This window comes from Perna viridis, chromosome 1 (genome assembly GCF_037379345.1).
Source record: "Perna viridis isolate PV_CMFRI_1.1 ecotype Kerala chromosome 1, ASM3737934v1, whole genome shotgun sequence".
NCBI lineage: Eukaryota > Metazoa > Mollusca > Bivalvia > Mytilida > Mytilidae > Perna > Perna viridis.
In genome coordinates, this window is record NC_142445.1 from 5,700,200 (window position 1) to 5,724,524 (window position 24,325).

The window sequence follows — 24,325 nt, forward strand, 5'->3', positions numbered from 1 at the left end:
AAGGTTTATAGAATCAGTATCAAATCACTTTGGAATATAAGGTGATGAGACCGTACTCAAATAACTTTACACTAAAAGGAACCCAATAACCCAGGTTACTAAATGGTGTTAATTTGTTTGCTTTTCACATGCATGTATGTTCATATGTCTGCCGTGGTAGACAATTGGAAATGTTGTATGAAGGTATGTATATTTTCTCTCTCACACCTAAGGTAGTAGAAATGTACAATGTAACCCATATTCTTCAAATTATGTTAATAAAAATATACTTATCATACAAGTATATGCAATACAATAAATAATATAAACACAAGTAAAATATTACGGAAATAAAAATTTACTAAAAATATACAAATCAAGAGTTTTTTTTTATTCTGCCAATCATAATGAAATCAATGCATAATGGAACTTATTGTAACAGATTTCTCAGTTTGTGTTGGAAAGAATGTTAGATGTCCCGTGACCCCAGTCTTCAGGTCCGTTGTTCATCTTTTATTCAACAAACGATTTAGTAATCTTTTAGGTTCTGTATAATTTAAGTTTTCTGAACAGATTTCTCATGGAATGCTTTATATATATTTTTTTTTTCATGGCTTGTACTATGTCTCCCAAACTAGAATTATTTATTTCACGAATCTCAATGTTAATGTAACTCTTTCCTGAAGTCCCTTCAAAAGACTATGTCTGAGATTGATGTGAACATGTATCATCAGGTAGAAGCGAGAAAGAGTGTTATAAACAGCGAGAATACTAAGTTGCAAAACACTTGAGATTGATAGCTGAAGAAAAAAAAACAGTTGAAAAATTAAAAAGGAACGCAATTAAAAGTCTGTTTATTGTAATGTAAATGCTTTAATCGTCAAAATCAGGGCCGGATACAGATGAGGGCGTAATGGGTGTACGCCCCCTTAAAAAAAACAAAAACAAAAACTATTGTTTTCCAATTCATATTATGTTGAATATGGCAATTTATCATATTCATTCATTAAACATGTCAATTATCTGGTTTCATTTTATACGGATTCTCCTAATTACGCCTACCCTTCATAAAATCCGGGATCCGCCCCCGAAAATGCTGTATTGAAATGCGTTAAATGCAACTTTAATGTAAAAAATGACGGTGGTACCTGTGTTTATTCATTTGATTCATCATTTGTCTTGTCAAGTGATTGCTGAGTGGAGTAAATAATGATATTTTCGATTTTATTTTAAAAAAATGAGTTGAAGCGGGGCGCCCCTAATCTGGGATCACCATTGTAACGGTTATATACTTGTGGGCTTGAATATTTCATAGTGGGAGCAAGCCCTTTTCTCCAGGCGTCGGTTTCACAAGAAGTCGTAAGTGTGAAATTGATCGTAAAAGGGCCTTATAAGTGTATGACTAGTGTTTTCTGCACCATACATAATTGTTGAAATTATATTCTAAGACTTTGGTGTATATTTTAATGTACACATGTACGTGTGTAGGCCAACTAATAGTTTGTAGTTCTATGATTAAGCTGTATTTAGTATTTAGGGGAGTTTTTTTTTCATCTAGGTGTGTCATGTAAACCGACTTCGAACCTAAATATTATTTGCACACTGCTACGAAGCATCATTATTTTGCTGTTTGCAACAATCAGTTTGTGTTAGGATACGTTTGAATCGATCCCCATACTTTCCTTTTTCCCCTATTTTTGCAATTTGACGATTGTTTGTACCTCAGGGTATTGCAAGTAAATCAATTATTTCAATGAAAGATTAATTTTGTTTGTTAATTATAAGTGGCTTATTAATTTTAAGATAAGTCTCTTAATCTGAAAACTGTAATTATGTACATTTTTAGTTTAATTCAAACTTAAATAATTCAATTGCAGAAGTAACACGCTTTCTGATTGGATAAAAAATTTAGTCCATCATCTCATAGACCAAATTTTGGAATATGACTGTTACGTTATCAACCTTTTTGGATGATTTAAAATCATACGGAATTACTGATATTTTTAGGACAATTTGAAATATCCTCTACGCAGGTAATTTAGTGTGCACCACGTGATTTAGGTTTTTTTAAAAACAGACCGAAAAAAACATAGCATTCGTTTTTTAAATAACTCTGAAGGCTTTTATTTCATTGGTATAAGTTTTGATATACTTTTAATATTTTATTTCCCGGGGAAAGTGTGGATTATCTCCCTTTGAAGAAGCAAAGACTTATGGGTAATTTACATGTGCTTCCTTTTTACTTTGCCTGTGAACACGCGAGTTCGTACATACACTATTCCCCCTACATATTTCACTATTGCTACCCATTTTCCACGGTTAAATGGTCGAGAAGTGTGTTACTATCATCGAATTTTGTCCAAATATAGACTTTCAATACCTCAAAGCCCAGTTGTTTTCTGTTCTTACTATCGTTTTAACATCATAAACATTGATTTTGCTAGTTTTCTTACTGTCTTAGGCAGCATTATTCATAATTTATTCCCACATGTAACAAATCATATTTAAGGCACCTAATTATTCTGGCAGCATTAAATTGTCGCACAGTTGAATTCCACCCTCTGCATCAGTAATGAAAGATTCTGAATGCATAAAGTTGCCAAAATTTTCCCAGGTCGAGTTTTGTAAGCTTTTAATATGTAGCCTATATTTAAAACATTTTATCACAAACTGAGTGGTCTAAGCTGAGCTTGTTACATAGTGTATACATGCACCTTCACCAGAAAATTATGGTGGTACTTCCATGTATTTTATAGCATAAAAGTGATCAGAAATGTAACATTTAGGCCTAATGAAATAAATTAGTAGATTCTCATCCCCTCTACCCCTTTAAAATTGACAAAAATCAAAATGAAATTGGGCAGAATTTGAAAATCAGAATTACTTTTGCATCAGTTTCTAGTACTGAGATAAAACAAATCACAAATCTTTCATTTCTTAGGGACTAAAACAGTGTTTCTTCTCAGAAACCTGTGATTTGGAAACCTGTGTGCAATTTGTGCATTCTGAATGAAAAAATATGGCTCATTCAAACTGAATACTTGTATACTTGTACATCACTGTGTACATTAAATTTTGTATGTGTGATATGACATCCATCCCGAAATTTGCAAATCCAACAATGTCAACAAACTGTTTCCCTTGGCCATGACCTTTCTTTTGGAAGAAAGTAAAATTACGTCTAAAAACCTTTTTCAAATGGCCTTCCGAAAAACAATGGGACTTCACCACAGATGTTTATCTCTGAGATCTTCTGAGCGAATTGTTGATTTTGCTTCATTTCTAAGTTTTGTGAACTTTATTCAAGGTAAAAAAAGCAGGAAGCAAGGCTAAGTAAAATAATTTGTTTGTGATAAACATCCAACTTTAGTTTTGATAATTAATTTCAGGTTAAAGTTCTCTCAAGATGCAAAACGAGCAGGGCGAATTCGTTGATATGTATATCCCACGTAAATGGTAAGCATAAGCTTGTATAACACGTATGGATTCTAGTCATACAGTAAGACTCGTTTGTGTCAAACATGTCAAAAAATACAATTGACATACTTTGAACTGTTGAATTACTATTTTTGATGTCTTGGGTAATGTAGCTGTCAAAATGTTTTGCAGGTCTGATATTTCCTTGATAAAGAGTATGGCTCATTCTCATTCAATGCTGAAGACCTTTTTGGACAAATATACTAGTTAGAACGTTTTATTTACAAGAAGCAATAATAATAATATGGTAAAGTAAATGAACTGCATCTCAGCCTTCACTTCATTTAAAGTTATTTAACTTATTTTTATTGTAGCTCAGCCAGCAACAGAATTATTGCTGCTAAAGATCATGCTTCCATTCAGATCAACTTTGCCGATGTAAGGTTTTAGTAGATATAGTTTGCTTTGGAATTTCTATATAGATTGGGAAACCATGAAAAAAAGCACGAATTGAGTATTCTAAGACATGCTTCAGAATGAAACCAACTTACATTGAACATGCTTAAGAATGTCTGGTTGCTAAAAAAATTTCATAGGAAAAACTTGTACACTTGGGCTTACTGAAATGTTGCTCAACCTAATTAGCCCCTCCGATTTTTATTTGTTTCAGGAACATAAAAAATATAAAAAAACACAAGGTCTATTTTAAATTAGACTGATATGTTGCTATGCATACCCTGTGATTGTAAAGACAGTTTTGTTTTGTAGGTTGACAGTACGACAGGCAGAATGACAGGAAGTAATACAACCTATGCCATCTGTGGTGGAATCAGAAGAATGGTAAGATTACCTTACATTTCTATTTTACAGACTCTTAAAATTAAGTAGTTATATTTCCAGAGCAGACAGTGTGTTTACCCTTGTTGTATGCAAGTTTTGTTACCTATATGACAGGGATGTGTTCAAATACTTATAAAAGTAATTAAATACTTTTAATTACGTTGGAATTTTTGTCAAATACATTACATTGCAATTACCTTGATTTTTTTCAAATACTTTTGAAAATGTAATTAATTACTTTTCAAATACTTAATGTTTTGAAAGACCACAATATATGCCAATAAACATAAAAATTCCTTAAAATGTCTAGCAGACATCATTCATAAAATCAAATTGCAAATGGATATTTCCTTAAAATTGATCACTTTAAAAACAGAAAAAAATTCATTTCACTTTAATACACACTATTTTATCAGTCCATCTATTGCTTGGGCGTTAAATCCCTACAATCAATCAATCGGTTCGTCTAAACACTGCAAAGACTGGTCTTAGTACACTAAAGTAGCACCAAGACCCATAAGATGACATTTTTCCAAAGTAAAAGTACTACCATCGGAAAGTTATTTGAAATGTATCTATTGTACTAAAATTTATATGATAATAGTTATTGAAGCATTCACTATTAAGTATTTTGTGCAATTTCAGTGTTTGTCCTTATTGTATGCAAGTTTTGTTACTTAATTGTGTGTAATATTGTAAGTTTTGTTACTTAATTGTGTGTAATATATTTTTTTTTATCAAGAAGGGATTTTGACAATTCTAAGATCAGAAAAAAAAATTGTTTTTGCATGTTTTGGTATTGGTAAATACTAGAAAACAATATTTTGTTTAATCTTTATGTGTTCATATTCTTTTGATATTTTCAGGGAGAATGTGATGATTCTCTGAACAGATTGGCAAAGAAGGATGGTATTATTGCTAAGTAAGTATATGTACTTTGTACAGTTACCTATATATTCTTGGTAATAGTTGTTTGTTGGTAGTTGTGTTCCCAATATTTTGGGTTTTTTTATTTACAAGTAGTAGTATTGTGGCAGAAACATTTATGCAAGGTTTTCTTAAGAATATATGCCACCATTTTTACCAGTGATAACACATTTATTATCCCCCACCACTATGCTGAAGTGGACATAGAAATACCTATGTGCATCTGTTAGGTCACAATTGTAGACACAACTCCTTGGAAACTGCTTGACAGTTAGTAAGATTGTTAAGGTCCATATGTAGTTAATCATATTACTTCATTTAGATTCAACAAATTTTATGGAAGTTATGGGACTTTAGCATTTCAATGTTTTTTGCAATGGCAGGGAAAATATGACTATGAGTTGCTTGATTTAACACAAGCAAAAATAAATATTTGTTTTACAAATTAACTAGAAAGCAGAAAGCCTTTAACAATAGCCAGTGGAACCCAGAGGAGACTAATGAATTTTGTTCCAAAATTCTGAGATCTACATTTATGCATAATGAATATTTCATTAAAGTTTAAGCAGGTGCCATCATAATGAAAAGATAAAGCTATATAATTGTTACTTAATTTTGTTTTTGTTTTGTAGGAACTTTTAGAGGAAGTGACAAGAAGAAAAATGTAAAAATAAAATGGGAAAAAAAACTTAAATGAGCTTCTTATTTACCAACTAACAATACATGTAAAATACATGTACTTGACATCTACTAGACATATACTAGACATGTACTAGACATATACAATACATGTAAAATACATGTACTAGACATATAAAATACATGTACTAGACATATACTAGACAAGTACTAGACATGTACTAGACATGTGCTAGACATATACAATACATGTACTAGACAAGTAACTTCTGTAAACACCATTTATTCCATGTAAACTAAATATTGGAATTACCTTGTTGGTCCATTTGTCACAATCATTTCTACTAAAAATAGATGAATTGATTTCAAATTTTGTATTTGGCTTTTATATGTAGTTGAGCATAAGATGAAAATAATTTTGGATGCAGTCAAGGCTATTCCAGTAAAATTTCCCTGAAGGGGGTGGAACACAACAATTCATAAGGGGTACCTAGAGAATTAGTTTCATTTTTTGCAAAAAGTTAAAATATTTAATTGGTGTAACCCCCTTCAGGGAAATTTTTTTATTGGACTCCTGTCGTCTGTCATTATGTGGAATGATAGAGTAAATTTCTTCTATCAAGTCTGCTGGCATTTGACAAAGTGATTTCAAATGTATATGTAGTATGTAGCTTTTTAAAGATGGGGGCCCCATGTATGCCCTTACATTGTAAAAATGGAGGACCCAAGTATGCCTTTACATTGTAAAAATGGGGGACCTATCTTAGTCCTTACATTGTTAAGATAGGGGACCCATGTATGCCCTTACATTGTAAAGATGGGTGACCCATGTATGCCCTTACATTACATAGATGGAGCCCCATGTATGCCCTTATATTGCATAGATGGAGCCCCAGGTATGCCCTTACATTGTGAAGATGGGGACCCATGTATGCTCTTACATTGTAAAGATGGGGCCCCATGTATGCCCTTACATTGTAAAGATGGGGCCCCATGTATGTCCTTACATTGTAAAGATGGGGCCCCATGTATGCCCTTACATTGTAAAGATAAGGGCCCCATGTATGCCCTTACATTGTATGTAATTTTGATTGCTGCTGTATGTCAAATAGTTGTTTCTTGGGATTTGACAATTACTGTCCCACTGCATTGGTTATAATTTTGAGGCTTATTGTCCTAACCATTTTTAATAAAGGGGTCAAAACAAGAATTTCATTAAACTGAACTACCTGTATTATAGAGGTTACAATTTGAACTTATGGAACTTAGGGCTGAAAAGGACCAAAAACAGGTGCCTTTCCTGTTTTCAAGCAATAGTATTGATTTCTATGAAGCTGCACTGTAAGATGATATGCCTCAAACTAATGGTTTTTATTGAATTCTATAACCCTTACTGTTTAGGAACCCAAAAACAAGCACTATAACTATATAATCTAATTTGTTTAATACATGGTGATGTCCATAGACACTTGGTTTCTGTGCTTAACTTACATACTAGTTCATTTATCCTATATAATGTTTCAAACCACAAAAGAAAGGTTGGTATGGATTTTGAGGGTTATGACTCCCAACTGTTTTGGAATCCAATAGGGTCAAAAGGATTGATTTTGGAGTAATACTTAAACCATTAAGGAAGATTGACTTGGAAGAAGCATTTCCATTAAGTCCTAACATTTACTCGAGGTAATTGGATCTTGAAATTCTGCCATGCCGCCAAAATAAGGCTGGGATTTATTTATCGGTGGTGAAGTGTGTTTTAAAGTACCTTCAGATTTTGTATTGCTGTGTTCCATACCACCAGTCCCACTGGGAATGACTTTAAAGGTTATTACCATGTCAATAAAGAAACATTTTTGTACTTTCATGGGAGTAATTTTACTTGAATTGTATTTATAAGTTCCATACCATAAGAGGAAAGTGCTGGATTAAATGGATTATGCCCCTTGTGTCAGAAATAAGCATTTTCTCTACCTTTGTATAAATTTCAAATTTATTTTGTTCTACGACCACCTTCACACTGAACAGAATCTTGCCAATAATTTTATAATCCAATTCTAGAGATGTATCAAATCTATATATACTGTCTTCACACATCTCCTTACTGTTGAGGGTTCAATTCTGTGGTGTTGTCAGGCTTTACCCTGCATGGTAATGGAGTTTTTTTTTTCTATTTAAGGAATGTAATTAATATCTGAATATATTATCTGTATAAAGAAGCTGTATATGTTATGCCCAATTTGGTCCAAAGTTCTCTATACAATATAATGTATTCAGATTAATATTAGTTACATTCCTTGTGATTTAACATTTTGGCAAAAACTATGATAAATTCATATTTATTTATTCCAATATTCGTTTTTCATTTTTATGGAATGCAAGCCTTTTTAGCAAGTTTATCAAAGGGATGCAACCCACCATTACCAGACAAGCTGGTTGGCAGTCTCATTGGGGAAATGGTAAATAATGAACATATTTCTTGGAAACTTGAAACTATTTTCTCTTCAGGAAGTACCTGAATGTGTTTAAATAAATCATAACGGCTTTAATAAATTTAATATTTGAATTTAAAGTCTACTGTTCATTGCTCCACTTAGACAATAAACCAGTTTGTTGGATGACAAATTTATAGAAAGTTATTACCCTTTGCTTAAAATCTTGAAAATAGAAGCCAAAGTCGGGAATGTGAAAAAGGACTATACACACGCCTTTTTTTCAGACAGGATTGTTTCATTGGTAAAAGTAGTTCGGTTAAAAGAGGCATGACTTAAAGTTCACGACCTTGTTTCTTGATCAGGTGATAGGAAATTTTGTGTACAAGACTAAAAAAACAGCATCTTTTCTAAGAGTGAAAATTGTCAAATCAAATTATTACTACATGTAGTGAAATACTTATTTTATGTAGTTCATTTCACAGTTATAAAAGTTGTAAACATAACTTAACAAGCAGATTGGACAAACCATATTCTTTTGTTGTCTCTAGGTGTTTCTATGGATTCTCCTTCAGAAATAACCTTTCTAGATATGGACAGATCAAAAATGCACTATACTATGTTATGACAGAAAAAAAGTAGAAGTGCCCTTTGTCCTCTAATACTACCAACTTAATTTTATTACACAAGGTGCAAATTGTTAGCTTAGGTGTAAAGGAACCACTATGTCCATCTGTTTGTCCTAGAACCAGATTGGCACTATTCCTTGTAATTTAATTTTTTCAATGGATTCCGATTATTTGGAGGTATATAGATGTGCATGAATTACAGGGGATAAACAACCAGCTTGTTATTTCTCCATTGCATCCACGTTTGCCAATGAATTACAAGTGAACAAATAGATAGATTGGATTTGACAAATTTAAGATAGGAATGGGTGGTATTTATGAAGAAGGGGTAGTATACCAGAATAATTTATGTTGTTAACCAATGATGAACAGAATTTTACATAAGGATAATATACAAACATTACAAAAAGCCTGAATATATACTTTATTATATAAAAGCTGCATATAAAGTATATTTTTTCTCTAAATAGTCCACATGCTCAGCAAAGTTGTCAGTTTGATCACACAATAATGGGTAACCCAATAATGCTGTCATCTGATTATGTTACAAGTAATACTTCCTCTATAATATATGATTTCTTACTATAACAACAATGGCTTCATTGAATCTACATTAAGTGACTTGGCTAAATCAATCTGAAATTAAAAAAAAAAAAAACTTTAACTGTATTCATGAGGGTAGTAATATAATATTTAAAATTTTGAACTTGCTTATTTTTGTTATAGAGCATGTTTCTTTTACTGTGATAATGACGCTTGAAAATATTTACCTAAAGCTGTTGAAACATCACCACATATATTTGTCAACACAAAAAGTATCTCCAATATGAAGACAAAACACTTAGAAATTAAGTTAAATATTGGGAGGTTAGTCATCTTTAATATACATGTATATATGAACACTGCAAAGTTACAGTAATATAGGGTAAATACTTTTTGTGTTACAGATTACACAAAGTAGGTACCCTCTACAATATAATGTGAGGAAAAACAGTTTATCATGCTAACAATGTAGATAGACATTGTTAAACTTCTCCATCTACAGATTACGCAATGTTGGTACCCCTATATGTGATGAGCGGATGGTGTAACGTGGCCACTATTCTTGCTTTCAGTGTTGCTGATTCAGGTAATAAACCTCATCAGACAGGACACCAAACATGAATATCTATTCTATTGAATTGTTTGAAAGATAAATAAATCACCTTCTCAATTGTCCACTTAACTACCTACACATGGAAGGAATTTAACAAAGAGAAGATATTTCCCTGAACATCATTATTTTATGTGCTGTGTCTTGGCAGGAATCATACTTACCAGTACATAAAATTTGTTTTCAAGTTTTGAATGAGCCAAAAATATCTTTTAATACATATTTACAGTCATGTGACTTTAAACTGTCTAAACCACTTTCAACAGTTGTTTATAAACCAATACAGTTATGGCTATGGTACAAGGTCAAATATTTCTATTAAAACCCTGCAACATAAAGTAATATGTATCCATGCTACATGTAGTTGTTGTTTACAAAAATTCATTCAAAAGAAAAATATATTAAACATATAAAAGGAATATTACACTCGGCATACCCCATATTTAATTTGGTTTGGATGGTATGGGATCCCTCCTTTCTTATCACACATCTCCATATGTCTTCTTTCGGGATCTCCTGCCACTAATACTGTATCCTGTTCACCCTCCGCCTTAAACATAAATATCACTGACAACTTTGTTTAAGATGGTCATATATCAGATAATAATTGAAGATTGAGTTAAAGATGAAAGTATTCAGCATTATATTATCTCCTAGCTTCAATGATATCTTCAATACAGTCAAACCGCGATCAGGCAAAGGCCTAGGACCCTTGCAATTAGGAATTTGTGACTGGGAAATAAACTATTACATGAAGGCAGAGATTATTATTATACAGTATTATAAAAATAATTTCTAATTAATAAAATCCTTGATTTTAGTTCCCATTATATTGATGTGCATGTGGTGACTTCTGGAAGACTAATATGATACAGTAGAGTGGAGAGAGAAATTAGTACATCCCACAAATCTTTTTTAAAACATGTACAAAATCTTGAGATGATGTTCAAAGTTACAATTTTGAATACCAAAATTGGGGAAATTTGCAGCATATTTCTCATTAGGAATAGAGTCCAAAGTCTGACCCAAAATAGGTCGGAGAGGTCCAGAGAGATTATTTAACAAATATTTTTCCCATCTGTAATCAATTCATAATAGCTGATAAATCTCACACAGGTCTTGACTGGTTTGAAATACATGTACAAGCAACTTCTTGTATCACTTACTGGAGTAAGGTTTCTACAGGTTTGCATGAGATCAGTCATTCTGTCTGTAAATCCAGGAGCAAAACACTCAGGATTAATTGCAATGAAACACTGACCCTGAAATAACAAAAGAAATATGCTCTATGGGGTGAAGCTTGATATGATCAAAGTTGAACCCTAAACATTTACGATTTCAGATTTGAAAAATTTAATATTTGACCATCACAACTGATTTGAAAATTGTGTCCAAAATCAAAAATTGTAATTCAGTTTTTTTTAATCCCAATAAAATTGGTCAAGATATCAATAATGTACATGTATAGAAAGTTACAAGAAATATTTGTTATGTCTCCTTAAATATTTATAAATAAATGCAGCAACAACCCCAAATATGAATCCAAACCTTCCTTTTAAAACTCATACAGATATATTGACAAGTGACATATCATTTTTTTTTAAAAATTATACAGAATGTTATTTGTCTATTCCAGTCTTTCAGTGACTTGTTAAAAAAAAATTGAATGTGTTGAATATTTCCATATTTTTTGACAGCTCAAGGCTATAATGGCTATAATGTGTAAAATGAAATAAACCAGGTTGGCCACTCTCTCTGTACTTTTCCACCTCCTGATGTTGGGTCCATAATCTGCTCCAGATAATATACCACAGAATATGTCTACCAACATAGCTAACCCATATCCTTTATAGCCACCTACAGAATATGTGGCATAAATAAACAAGAAAACAAATTTAAACCCATAGGTAAAAATTAATTAGTAATTTTTATTTATTGTCGTGTTTCATATGAACTATAACATACATAAGCTCTCACGTGAAAAACAATTGTTCGAAAACCCATTCTCTGCTTTATCTAGACTGCTCTTCAGCTTATCTATCTAACCTTCAAAATGATTAGACCCCTCTTTTGTTACTAGTAACTCCAGAGTCATTCCATTAAAAAGTTGCATGCTGCAGCATCAAGAAGTTGAGTTATCTCCCCTAGTGTTGTTTACAAAAATTGTTTTGAAAATTGATATTCCACATGAACAATTTACAGTGTCTTACAATGTATTTTTCTAACATGGAGAACATGGCAGTTTCATAAAAGGTATAACTTAAATATGCATCTATAAGTTAAGAATCTGAGCAAAAGCTGCAACACTGCAACTAGTGCTTACAACTTTTAACCTATCAGCGAGTTCAGAGCCATCCAGGGACATTAATCCACCCCTTAGCAGTGAGTCCAGAGCCATCCAGGGACATTAATCCACCCCCTACCAATGAGTTCAGAGCCATCCAGGGACATTAATCCATCCCCTACCAGTGAGTTCAGAGCCATCCAGGGACACAAATCAACCCCCTACCAGTGAGTTCAGAGCCACCCTGCAGCATCTGGCAGTGCTAACTTACCAGTGAGTTCAGAGCCACCCAATGGCATCAATCCACCAGATTCTACCACTGGTTTGGCATCATTAGACATCTACATTTTAAACGACAAAATAAAATCACGATTTTTAAATAATGGAATATCACAAGAAAATGACCCATATCAAACATGTCAAAAGATATGAATATAAGTTTGAGGTTTGACTACTAGTATTAGTATACATATACCAATTATAGTCTTATCTTAACAGTTATTTCTCTGTAAGTCTTCATTGTAGTAAAGACAAAAAAAAAACATTTCTAACAACTTATTCAGATTATCTTCATATATCTGCTTTTAATACATGTCTTTTTATACTTTTGACAGTCCAAGGTCACATTAATTTTTTTTTAATAACTCAGGTTTTTTAAAGGTCACATGGCACCTTTTTTAGCACCACACTTTTTTCTTTTGGTTCAACTAAAGATACCTAGGGTCTCACTTCTTACTTTTCCATTACTTATACATGTTGAAAAAGTAATTGAGACAAATGAGATCTTAAAATTACATATCACTGCAAAGCTTAGAAAATAAGACTTTCAAAATCATTATGCTAATGGTACAATGATTGTAGAAATTCTTCACAAAATTTACTTGAATAAATATACTGAAAATCCAAATTTTTACCTTTTCTACTAAATGACAGCATGGAGGTAAATTACTCAATCATGTAAACAGTATTCATACACTTCTGTAGTAAATTACAATTATCATTCTAAAGTACACATTCTCAGTTTTATTTTGACTACTTTTGATCAGATTATGCACTTACAATACATAGATTTATGCTACTACAAAGGGGGATGGCCATTTGACCCAGAAGTGGGAAGTAAGACCTGCAATAATGAAAGACACCTCTTTCATATGGGAGGTAACTCTTCATTCCCAAAAAGAAGGGAATAAGAAAGAAAATTATAACTAAAGGGAAGCCTGCCTATATTGATCTGAACCCTTTTGGAGTGAAGAACTTGTTCAGCTTATGAAAGTGTAAGGTTTAAAATGCATTTAAAAAAACAACAAAAGATGCATGGTTTTGACAGATTTCTGTGTTTAGGCTAAAAACCACTAATTCCACTTTCCATAGGCTTCTATGCTAATTTCACAATATTCAATGGCTTCTCTGGACTTTACCTTAACTTTAACCTGCAGAGGACTATATATCAGCATGATTCTACATATGTCAGCTCACAATCCTCAGAATGGCAGGTGGGGTTAGCAGACTTGCAGTGCAGTACTGGTCACCGGAAGTGAAGGGTCTATAAATAGCATGGGAAATCCCAGTGTTTTCACAAGATAGGGTATATTTAAAAATCATTATGGAGATTAGGCTTCACATCACAAGAAGCAAAATGCACCTATAAAATGTACAGAAATGTTTTTCCTTTCAGAAACTGTTTAAATTTTTTAAATAAGATGAGAACTTTTTTCACAGCACTATGAGGAACAGGGGTAATTTCTGCGTAGGACTATTTTTGCGTACGTTCCAAATGCTCATTGGTTGAATTGGTGGTCTGTAACCTTTAGAAGAGACAGGTGTCAAAGTTCAATAAATCATTATATAAATAAACCTTTCCTTCGCTGTCTACTCCCCATCCATCAGGTATTGGAATCTGTTTCCTCTCATGAAGCTCAATCTATAAAATAGGTTCAAATATTACTGTACATTAATTCGTGGATACCTATTTTCATGGATTAGGGAGGAAACTCAAGTTCATGGATTCATGGTTTTGAAGTTTTAAGTTATCACATCTATGGAACTTTCCTTTTTATTGGGAATCAAATTTCGTGGTTTGGCTTACCCACAAAAACCATGAAAAATTGGTACCCCACGGACAAAAATACTTTCACGGTATCAAAAACTAATTCTTACTGAGTTCTGCAAAATGTTGAACTACAAATAATAGCACTGGATGTTTTTTATTCTTGTGAAGATGACCAAAAAATTACATGATGTAAAATAAAACTGTAAAAATAAATATGCCTATCCCATTTAATAAGAACTACTTTTTTCGTAAATGTTTAAACTGAATGTCAATCTTCAGTACTGATTTCAGAGATATGAATATCTGTTAACTTTAGTAGCAGTCCATTTGGGCCAGTCTCCCCAATTGACAATGTCTAATGCGGGAGGTTTAAACATAAAGGCAAATTTTTGTATGTAAAAATTGAATTATTCTGTATTTTGCACAAAAAACAGTAATTTTAACTGAAAACCTACCACAAATCTAAAATTTTTATATGGAAGATTTTAAATTTTTCATTGATTTTTGTGAGTCTTACCCTTAATATGGATGGGTTAACGGCTATGGACATGATCTGTAGATCAATAGTTAAACTTTTAAAACCTGTCCAAAAATTAATTTGCATTTATTCAAAAACTCTGCTTAGGAAAATGATTTCCTAGGTAGATGCTTTAATCGATTTGAAATTTTCCACCAATTTTACTTAAAATATTGTTGAAAGGATGAAGATTTAGACTGATAAGTGTGTTAAATATAACATCTTTAACACATCTTATACCTTTTTGACACATTTTGCAAAAACTTAATTTCAGGAAAGCAAACTGATAACGAAACATCTTAATTTCAAGGACAAAAGTTTGAAAAATAAGTCCCTCAAATCTTCATTTGTTTTTATGTCTAGATCTCAATTTTGTTTGCAGCAATAGAACATTATTAAGATGAATAATTGCCTGAAACATATTTAATGATTTTGAAAGAGATCTGAATTGCTACAAGAGGCTCCCAGGAGCCGGATCGTTCACCTCTGTAGGCGTTATAATAAGGATCATTTCAGCAATTGAAAGAATTTGGCTAAACCTAATGGTTTTGGAGATATATAAAAAAAACTACTGTCTGATCCCTATGTTCTATTTTTAGTAAAAGCAGCCTTGTTTTTTCAACAAATCAAAAATCCCCACCAAGTATGGTTCCAATTGGTCAAGTAGTGTCAGAGGAGAAGATTTTTGAAAGAAATATAAATAGCAAAAATTGTCGAAAAAGGGCAGATTAAAACAAAAATTTGACCACAGAGAGAGTTCATCATGTTGAACACTTTTACTGAGTCAAAAAATGGCTAAACCTAACCATCTTGGAGATATATACGAAAAACTACCGTCTGATCCTTATGTTCTATTTTTAGTAACAGCAGCCATGTTTTTCAACAGATCAAAAATCCTAATACCAGTTCTATGCAGGATACCCCAAGGAACATTCATACCAAGATTGGTTCCAGTTGGTCAAGTAGTGTCAGAGGAGAAGAGTTTTGAAAAATTGTTAATGATGGCAGACACCAAGTGATGGCAATAGCTCACCTGGCCTTCGGCCAGGTGAGCTAATAATTGGAATTATATATGGACTTTATTTTGTGAACTGTTCAGAAACAGTAGGGAAGTTCCTGACAAAAACTGGTGACATCCTGAACGATAAAAAATCCAAAAACAAATTAAAAGTAGCACACATTCGGGCTAAAAATAATGCTCCCAGCAAAAAAAATAGAGAAAAGTGTAGTGAGTTAATGGAGAAACAATCTAGACTTTAACAGTGCTAGAAAAAAAAAAACAGCAATAAAATGTTAATGGCTAGATATGGTAGCAGGAAACAAACACATTTTGTTTTGCCTTACAATTACATGAAAAAAGCAATACCTTATACTTGGTCTTAATGAATTCAGTGTTGATGTTTTAATGTGCAGAAATTCTTATTTTAACCGTGTTAGAATTAACAAGATTTATAGGGATGGAGCATCAGTAATATTCTATATATATATATATATATATATCAGGAGGTCTGAAATGTAAATGGCTCAAAATGATTCTGTTGGAAATGATATACATAATTTGTAAGTGAATGTTCGAACTTGTAAAGCCAATAAAGAGCAAGTGTTCTAAGAAGTATTGCATTTGCCCATAGGTGGTGATATCACCCGTAACATCATGGCAGTGCAGCATCAATACACACATTCTTCTACGTATAAATAGCTCTGTCCTCAAAGGCACGACATAAATCCACATTAGTCATACAGTAAGTCGCGTAGAATTAAGAGAACTTGGTATACCAGATATACCATTTGATATCTTAACCATTTTAGCATAGTATGTGTACATGTACCGCATTTCAGAAATTAATCATTAAATTTAGTACTGTCAATTTGATATTAAGACAAAAAAAATATTTTGATTTTGCATGCTGTTGTATATAAAAACAGTACTGTATGGCACGAAAAGAGATAAAACATGGTAAGTGTCATAGAAATCAAAACCCTAGCATATTATAGATCCCACAGTAGTGTGGGTACAAGTTCCATATCCTACATTAATCTCAAGACACTTGTTCTAAAAACTGTCATTAATTTTAAAACAAAACACAAAAAGAAACATACTTTACCCAAAGCTACAGTTGTTGTTGCCATATCCAGAACAAAACTGTCTCCATCTTTACCAGGAGCAGCCAAACATATAGGGTTTGTGCCAAGGGTTGGCTAAAATACAATTTATTAAAAAATATTAATAATCGAGGTCAAACAGGCCTTGAGGAGAATATCAATGAACTTTATAAATTGAAATCCCATCATACTAAGGTCCTGGTAAAAAAAAACAGAAATTTGAATGACTTGATTTCGAATTTAAAACATGCAGTTATTTCTATGTTTTTGTTTGTCCATCAATGCTGTGTTTATTCTACAAATTGAAAATTAAAATCCTACTTCCATTAACATGAACATTTTATTAAGAAAGATTTTATTATCTCCAATTAAAGCCATTTAAATTTTCTCTGTAGAATTAAAATGTGGTACATGTAATAGTTTACAGAAGTACTGGTACCTTTCTTGCTCTTGTAGGAACTTGTAAAGGTGATGTATTAGTAAAAGACATTCCCTGTAAATAAAAACAAACAAATACATGTACATGTATATACATATAAACTTTGAAGTAAAAATTATCACTGTAAAGCAATTTTAACCTGTGGATAACAAAGTTATCACTGTAAAGCAATTTTAACCTGTGGATATCAAAGTTATCACTGTAAAGCTATTTTAACCTGTGAATATCAAAGTTATCACAGTAATTTTAACCTGTGGATATCAAAGTTATCACTGTAAAGCTATTTTAACCAGTGAATATCAATTTTTCTTGGCTTGTTGTAATTGCATTTGTTTAGGAGTTGTTAATCAAAAATATTGGTACACTAACGTAGTTTTCCCTCAGATTGTAGATTTTGATGCTTTTATGTATATATGCATGTAAAAAAATCTAATAACTGTGAGTTTTACAATATTTATATACTCTTCAAAGGCCAATGATCTGTTAACACCCATTCATGTCAACTGCAACTTTTTTTCAATTTGACAAAAACAAAACAAAAAATACCAGATGCTTTTATTTTTATCTTATAGAAACAGTGTGAATCTAAAACTGTAACATTATCCTTGAGCTATGCTATTATATAATTATCAATCAGGAGATGGGCTGATATAAGACATTTTAAGGTCTTGTTTCTGAATACTGTAATTAATTTTATTCTATTGTTTTGACTTCTAGTTAAAAGATGTAGATTACTAAATAAATAAGTTAAACTAATTATTATATTATCATGCATCTGAATTTATCTTTATGTATAATGTAGGTATTCAATCATCATAAAAAGGTTAAATTATGCTGCTATTTTGTTCAACTCAGAGCCAATATCTGTAGATACACTAAATTGTACATTAATTACCATGAGACCATGATCCAAAGCTTTTAAACCATACCACCCTGCTATTCCATAATGATTAGAACCTACAAAATAATACAGGGAAAGTAAAACAATAATATATATATAGCAGTGTTTTATGAAATGCTCACAGTATAATAAATTTTGATAATTCACACTGAAATAAATTTGGTCATTTCACTCTTGCACTTTGCCCAACCAAAACGTCTCAACTTTGATGTGCAAATCACAAAATTTAAAATTCAATTTGAAAATATAGACAAGTTATGAAGAAAATCAATATATTAATAGGATAATCAATTAGTTATCATGAATAACCAAAATATGATCACTTGTGCCAAAGACACTTGAGGATTTCACTAAAACTTCAAGTTCAAATGTTTATTACTTGGGCTCGTTAGAAAGCTAAGACACTATATAATTATATTTGAATATGCAAAAGCTTGTTTGAATTACGGTATTTTAAAGAAATTGCCAATTATAGGTGAAATTGAAGAAAATACGAAATTCCGAAAATTCCCCTTTTATGAAAAACTTGTTATTGTCACATTAAAACTGAAAAACATGTAATGAGAAGATATGTTGAATACATCGACATTTAAAACAATAGTACCCAACATGTCTATTGTATACCATTAATATGCCAAAAATTAACATTTTAGTTCATGTTGGGCATTTATCATGGGTAGGGGTGGCAATTTCCCACCTAATTCGACTTCGAAAAGTTCAAATATTTATTATGTGGGCTAATATTGAAGCTAAGACATTATATGAATAAACCGTATCACACAAAAGCTTGTTTAAAATACGGTATTCTGAAAAAAAGACAATATCGGATGATATAGTAGAAAATTCTAAAATTCTGAAAATTCCCTTTTTTCCGATCTTATAGTAATGTCACCCCAAAAGAAAAGTCTAAGTACCTGAATTGATCAGATATGTTAGGTACATCATTATCTTAATTATGAATGCCTAAAATATGAGTTCTACAGTGTCAGTATGCTGTGAATGAGAATTCTGTTTGATAATAAGACCAGTTTTCTAGGGGTAGGGGTAATATTTTTAACATTTTTTGAAAATCCTTTCTCGAACATTAGTAGCTGATTTATGTAGTAAATTAAATTTTCTATCGAATGATGTCAAATTTGAGACGTTTTAGTGGAGCAATAAGTTGTAAAGTCGAATTTATGTGACTTTTGACCGAAAAATCAAAAATCCCATTTTTCGCTTTTTTTGATAAATTCTGACTATGAAAATTGCCAAAAATCATCAAAAGAATCATAGAAGTATAAATTGTGATAATACTAAACAGAAAATACATGTACCAAATAAGCCATTTTTTACTGAAGCATAAATATTCTAAGGTTTGTTTGTTTGTTGGGGTTTAACGTCCGGTCAGCAATATTTCAGCTATATTCAGACAATGAAAATGAAATGGATGATAGAATGAATATGAAATGAAAAGAAGAAAAAAAGGATGGGCCACAAGGACAATAGGGTCGACAAACCTTGATTGCCACTGGAAAAAGGGGGGATGGGTAAGGTAGGGCAATTTAGCCTCCTGTGGCGGAGCGCAAAGGTTCCTACTCCTATCGAATACCACAGCAGGGTTCTTTAACGTGCGAGGAACATGGCATCTTTCCCAACACGGTGCACCACTATGGTTTGTGGTCAGGTTTTCCGTATTATAGCCTGACAACCCCTGCATGTAACAAGCCAGGGGTACCCCATTCCACCACCTGGGACACACATCCCAGTTGCTCTGTGGGCAGAGCGCCTAGCCCCCGGCTAGGTTTCTGAGCACTATTTAGTCGCCTTATACGACAAGCTTAGCGCTGCTGCAGGCCTATTCTTTTAACACCCGGACCTGCACGGGGAAATATTCTAAGGGTTTTGACATTGGAAAATATGTCAATTTAAATGATTTTTTGGCGAGGTATGTGTAGATTTTTTTCATTTTACTCCAAAACTCCAAGTGTTACGGTAATTTCCTTGGTACCATTGTATAGCTGATACATTGGGCTATACAATGATACCTACATTTTTTTAGTTTGTTCACACTTGCTATCCTAGGAAGGCTAAGATGCTCAAACAATTGAGTCACAAAAATCTTGGCTTTTTGACCCAATGGGGTACAAATATAGGCTTATACTAAAAATAATCCGAGAATATTCTTTGGTGACAAATTCATTCAGTAATGAGAGGTATAAAGGTACCTAACAATCTCCCAGCCCATGGACTATTTTGTAGTTTAAATGATTCATACAAATTTTTAAACATAGGAATTTTTTATATTTGATAAGACAGGAAATGACTTAGATATTTTTAGTTCCGTTGCCATTTACAGGAATATGTAACTAAGAGGCATAATATGTGATTAAGTGGAATCCACTATATTAAGTTATCTATTTTAGGACTTGGACATGGATTCAACTTCAGGATAATGTCTTATAATTGTTACACCCATTAATCTATATATAAACATAATACCAAAGAAAACAATTCAACTTACAACAAACCAAGCAAATAAAACATAAGGGATATAACTAGGTTGTGTAAGATTTTTACAAAAGTTTTGAATAACACTCCATAGTAAAAAGTAACTAAACGCTTATTTTTATAGTTATTGAAAAAGTAAAAAATGTTGATAAATGAACTTAATTTCACCTAGAGCCGTTGGTTGTCCCTGTCAACTTCAATGCCAATAAAAAGTAGCATTGTGCATTCAACTGATTCTAGCATAGTGTGTGTGTACTTCTAATTCTATGCCCTGATAACTTAATTAAAAAATAATTTGACCTGAAATTAATCCCATATGTATAAGGCACCAACTTTTTTTATACTGACTGGGTGAAGGGGGGCTGAAATTATTTTGATAAAAAATAAAATTATTCCAAATTTGAGCAAAAAAATATTTTACTCAGAAAAAACCTTTTAGCCTTTAATGGGCATTAAGAAAGAGAAAAAAAGTTGTAAAAATTTAATACCTTTTGCAGCTACCCAACCAACTCCACATTCTTTAGCTTTCTGTATTGCCACATTCATACAGAAGTTACCAACTACAGGACCAAGGACATTCTGGCCATCAACAAGTGCTGTAGAAGGGGATTCCTTAACAATTACCGGTTCCTTAGCTACCTCAGTTATCCCAGACTCAACATCTCTGACATACATATCTGCAAGTTGATTCCAATGCAATATGTTTGAAGTAATAAGTGAGCAAAGCTTGCTCTTAAATGTATAGAAAATAAACTAAAAATTAATCTACTAACACCTGTCTAAGCAAGACACTACATTTTGATCCATTGAAGTTTCAGAAATAGTAAAAATGTCTGCTAGAAAAACTGTTTTAAAGACATCGACATGTACGTTATTTATTTGGAATAACTCTGATATTTTTTTTTAAATTCTTCTGATTGGAGAGATCTTGATAACACCATGCAATCTACACTAAACCAGAAACTGTTCTGAAGAAAATTTTACCAATAATACATGTATTTGGATTGTCCTTTGGTGTCTCCACTAATCATGGATGAAAAAAATCCTTAACAATCTTTGCAATATTATAAATGGCATGAAGTCTAATTACCAGTAGTTGGAAAGGGGACCTAATACTTTATTTATCAGACTTCAATAACACTTAAGGCCATTGCCATCCTCATATACTTTTATTGTGCAGTTGGCACTGAATCTCAAAGGGGAATTTTGATGGTGATTTTGAGTACTTGTAAGAAATTTTCTTAACAGTGTTTGTGTCACCCACATACGAAGTACTGGTGAATCAATGTGCAATTGAACAGGAATGGAGTAGTTGTGTTTAATATGGTTTGTTTACCAACGAAAAGATGCTTTACTTTGTGCGGGAATTTGTGTCTTTAACCGATTAATGTATTTAAAAATGGTTATTGTTTAATTGAAAATCTTCTATTGCAACCTTCCATTTTAGTTAAAAATTACTTAATAATTACCCAATCTATTCAAGCCATGACTATAATGCCCTCTGTAGTCAGCAGTACAGAGGTTGTCAGCCAGCAATTCTGCATGATCTAAACGAGTTTTAACGGATGACATGCATTGTACAATGAATCTTTTAACTTCTTTCCTTGGAATAATGTCCCAGGACCCAGAAGCATCACTTGATATTCGTCTTAAAGAAGGTGGTTTAACAAAAACAAGAAGTTTACAACCGCAAATATTTTTAACAGCCGATTTCGTCAGCATTACGACTTTTCGTTGATTTAAAGATAAGTCCCGAGGAAACAAAAGAAAAATGCCCAATCGTCAAACCTCGGGTGACTCCGCTGCTCTACGGACTCGGCCGAAGTTGCGACCAGTGGAAAAATGCCATTGCAATAAGTTGGGTACGATGACGGTAAAATTTCCGGGAACAAAATTTGATGTCCCTGGTTCAACAGATTGACTCAATATTATTTTAGAAGTATTGGATTTTTCCTGGTGTCCTTACAAGTTTTAGTTATAATTCACAAGTTTCCAGACTTTCTTCAGGAACAATTCTAGATACTGAGTATGCTTATTTGATAGTGGAAGCCCTTGTGCTTGAAAATGAACGGTCAGACAAAACAAGTCACAGAAGTTATGATGATTGGTGCAAAAGTCGATGCATCATATTTAACAGATGTTTTAAAAAATTGTAATAAAATCTTGGACGAAAATGTAAATGTCCGAGGTGTTAAAAAGTACTTCAGTGCTAACACATGGGATGTTCTTCAAATTTTAGTTTCTACTGTAATGGAAGTGACTTAAGTCTATTTACATGTACACATGGTTTTGCTATTATCACGTGATTATCATATGATTTCGTTATGGATATAAATAGTAGTGAGCTGAGGTTGGTGTTTTACCGTTAACTGTTAAGTCTCTGTATTTTACATATGCTTAATGTGTTTGAAAACGAGATTGAGTTAATAACACATGAGTAACAATTGTCGCAATGATTGTCCAATTCACTAGGCATTTAGTATTTAAGCGAGTTCATCGGCGCGGTTTATCGCTTTTTCTATAGATAGCCATTCAGGTGTGTAAATGTAGCACACCGTCTCTACGCTGTAAGACTTATGTTGCGAGAGTAAATAAACTGACACTTCCAAAGAATGAAGAGTTCGTATATTTAAATTTTATTGGTCAAGATGACAGGATGACAAGATGACATTCCTGAAATATACATTGTACATTTAACCATTTATAAATATCACCAAAAAAAAAACAAAGTAAATACGGTAACTCTATATATTTACAGTCACATTTAATAAAAAAATGTGAGGCCAAATTGAAGTGTAGATAGCGTTTTAAAGCATCATTTATGCCTCTCCTGGATGTATTTTATCTAAAAAATAAAATTAAGTGCAGGCAAAAACTTTTTTGCCTAACGGCAGCTACGCGCGTGACTAAACTAGCGTAACATGTAAATATAAACAATGAATGACTGCTTAACATTTGTACGAATATGATAAGTGATATAATAAAATAGAACCCTATTATCATTTAATCTCATTCGTAGTTTCTCATACAAAAAATACTCATGTACGCACACTTTCATACATCAATAAAATGTGAAACAAATTATTAAAGAAACAGAAATATTAGTAACTAACCTCAGTAAGTATGAACATGCATTCCAAATGAATGAAAATGAAATCAGACAAAACGTGTATTTTTTTCCAAATAACTGAGATTACAAAAGAACGTCTTTTATACACTTCAACTAATAATCCAATACCCGGGAAAATTTAAAATAGACAATCAAGAACCAATAAAAACAAGAGAACAGACAACGTGACAGAGATAGCCAATCAATGAGAACTGAGTTGAATAAATGATAGACTACCCCAATACTCAGAAAAGAAAGAGTCGGAAAAGAAAAAGATTGTGAACTCAACATGATTAATTTTTTATGAAATAAATATAATTAATTCATAAGTTGAGCCTATCACAGTTACAGTCTGCACGTTCTTTGCTCTTAACTTATCTACGGTTATGCCGTTTTCTCGTAGGAACGTAACATTCCGA

General features: G+C 32.4%; 2 protein-coding genes across 2 annotated transcripts; one reads left to right on the top strand and one right to left on the bottom strand.

Annotated features, from left to right (window-relative positions):
- The first annotated feature begins 2,186 nt into the window (after window positions 1-2,186).
- On the top strand, window positions 2,187-5,857 carry LOC148626986 (small ribosomal subunit protein eS21-like). The gene is made up of 6 exons (XM_088564874.1): window positions 2,187-2,241; window positions 3,369-3,435; window positions 3,771-3,834; window positions 4,165-4,236; window positions 5,103-5,158; window positions 5,796-5,857. The coding sequence occupies exons 2-6, from the start codon at window positions 3,386-3,388 to the stop codon at window positions 5,803-5,805; spliced, it is 252 nt and encodes an 83-aa protein (XP_088421000.1). The 5' UTR covers window positions 2,187-2,241; window positions 3,369-3,385; the 3' UTR covers window positions 5,806-5,857.
- Window positions 5,858-9,269: 3,412 nt separating this feature from the next.
- Window positions 9,270-22,564, bottom strand: LOC148626987 (uncharacterized). Its single transcript, XM_088564865.1, has 11 exons — window positions 22,267-22,564; window positions 21,286-21,474; window positions 18,302-18,363; window positions 17,407-17,460; window positions 16,965-17,063; window positions 14,153-14,218; window positions 12,569-12,638; window positions 11,752-11,870; window positions 11,180-11,275; window positions 10,450-10,563; window positions 9,270-9,496 (listed from the first exon to the last, which is right to left on the bottom strand). Exons 1-11 carry the CDS (start codon window positions 22,517-22,519, stop codon window positions 9,443-9,445), a joined length of 1,176 nt encoding a protein of 391 aa, XP_088420991.1. The 5' UTR covers window positions 22,520-22,564; the 3' UTR covers window positions 9,270-9,442.
- Between the last annotated feature and the right edge of the window lie 1,761 nt (window positions 22,565-24,325).

What these genes read in the sequence shown, in the direction of transcription:
- LOC148626986 (XM_088564874.1), top strand. Translation starts at nt 3,386, where the DNA reads ATGCAAAACGAGCAGGGCGAATTCGTTGATATGTATATCCCACGTAAA. An exon ending in TTCAGATCAACTTTGCCGAT is followed by an intron (nt 3,835 to 4,164) that starts GTAAGGTTTTAG and finishes TTTGTTTTGTAG; the next exon opens with GTTGACAGTACGACAGGCAG. An exon ending in GTGGTGGAATCAGAAGAATG is followed by an intron (nt 4,237 to 5,102) that starts GTAAGATTACCT and finishes TGATATTTTCAG; the next exon opens with GGAGAATGTGATGATTCTCT.
- LOC148626987 (XM_088564865.1), bottom strand. Translation starts at nt 22,519, where the DNA reads ATGCTGACGAAATCGGCTGTTAAAAATATTTGCGGTTGTAAACTTCTT. An exon ending in TCATGGCTTGAATAGATTGG is followed by an intron (nt 21,475 to 22,266) that starts GTAATTATTAAG and finishes ATCAACTTGCAG; the next exon opens with ATATGTATGTCAGAGATGTT. An exon ending in GGGTGGCTCTGAACTCACTG is followed by an intron (nt 11,871 to 12,568) that starts GTAAGTTAGCAC and finishes CATATTCTGTAG; the next exon opens with GTGGCTATAAAGGATATGGG.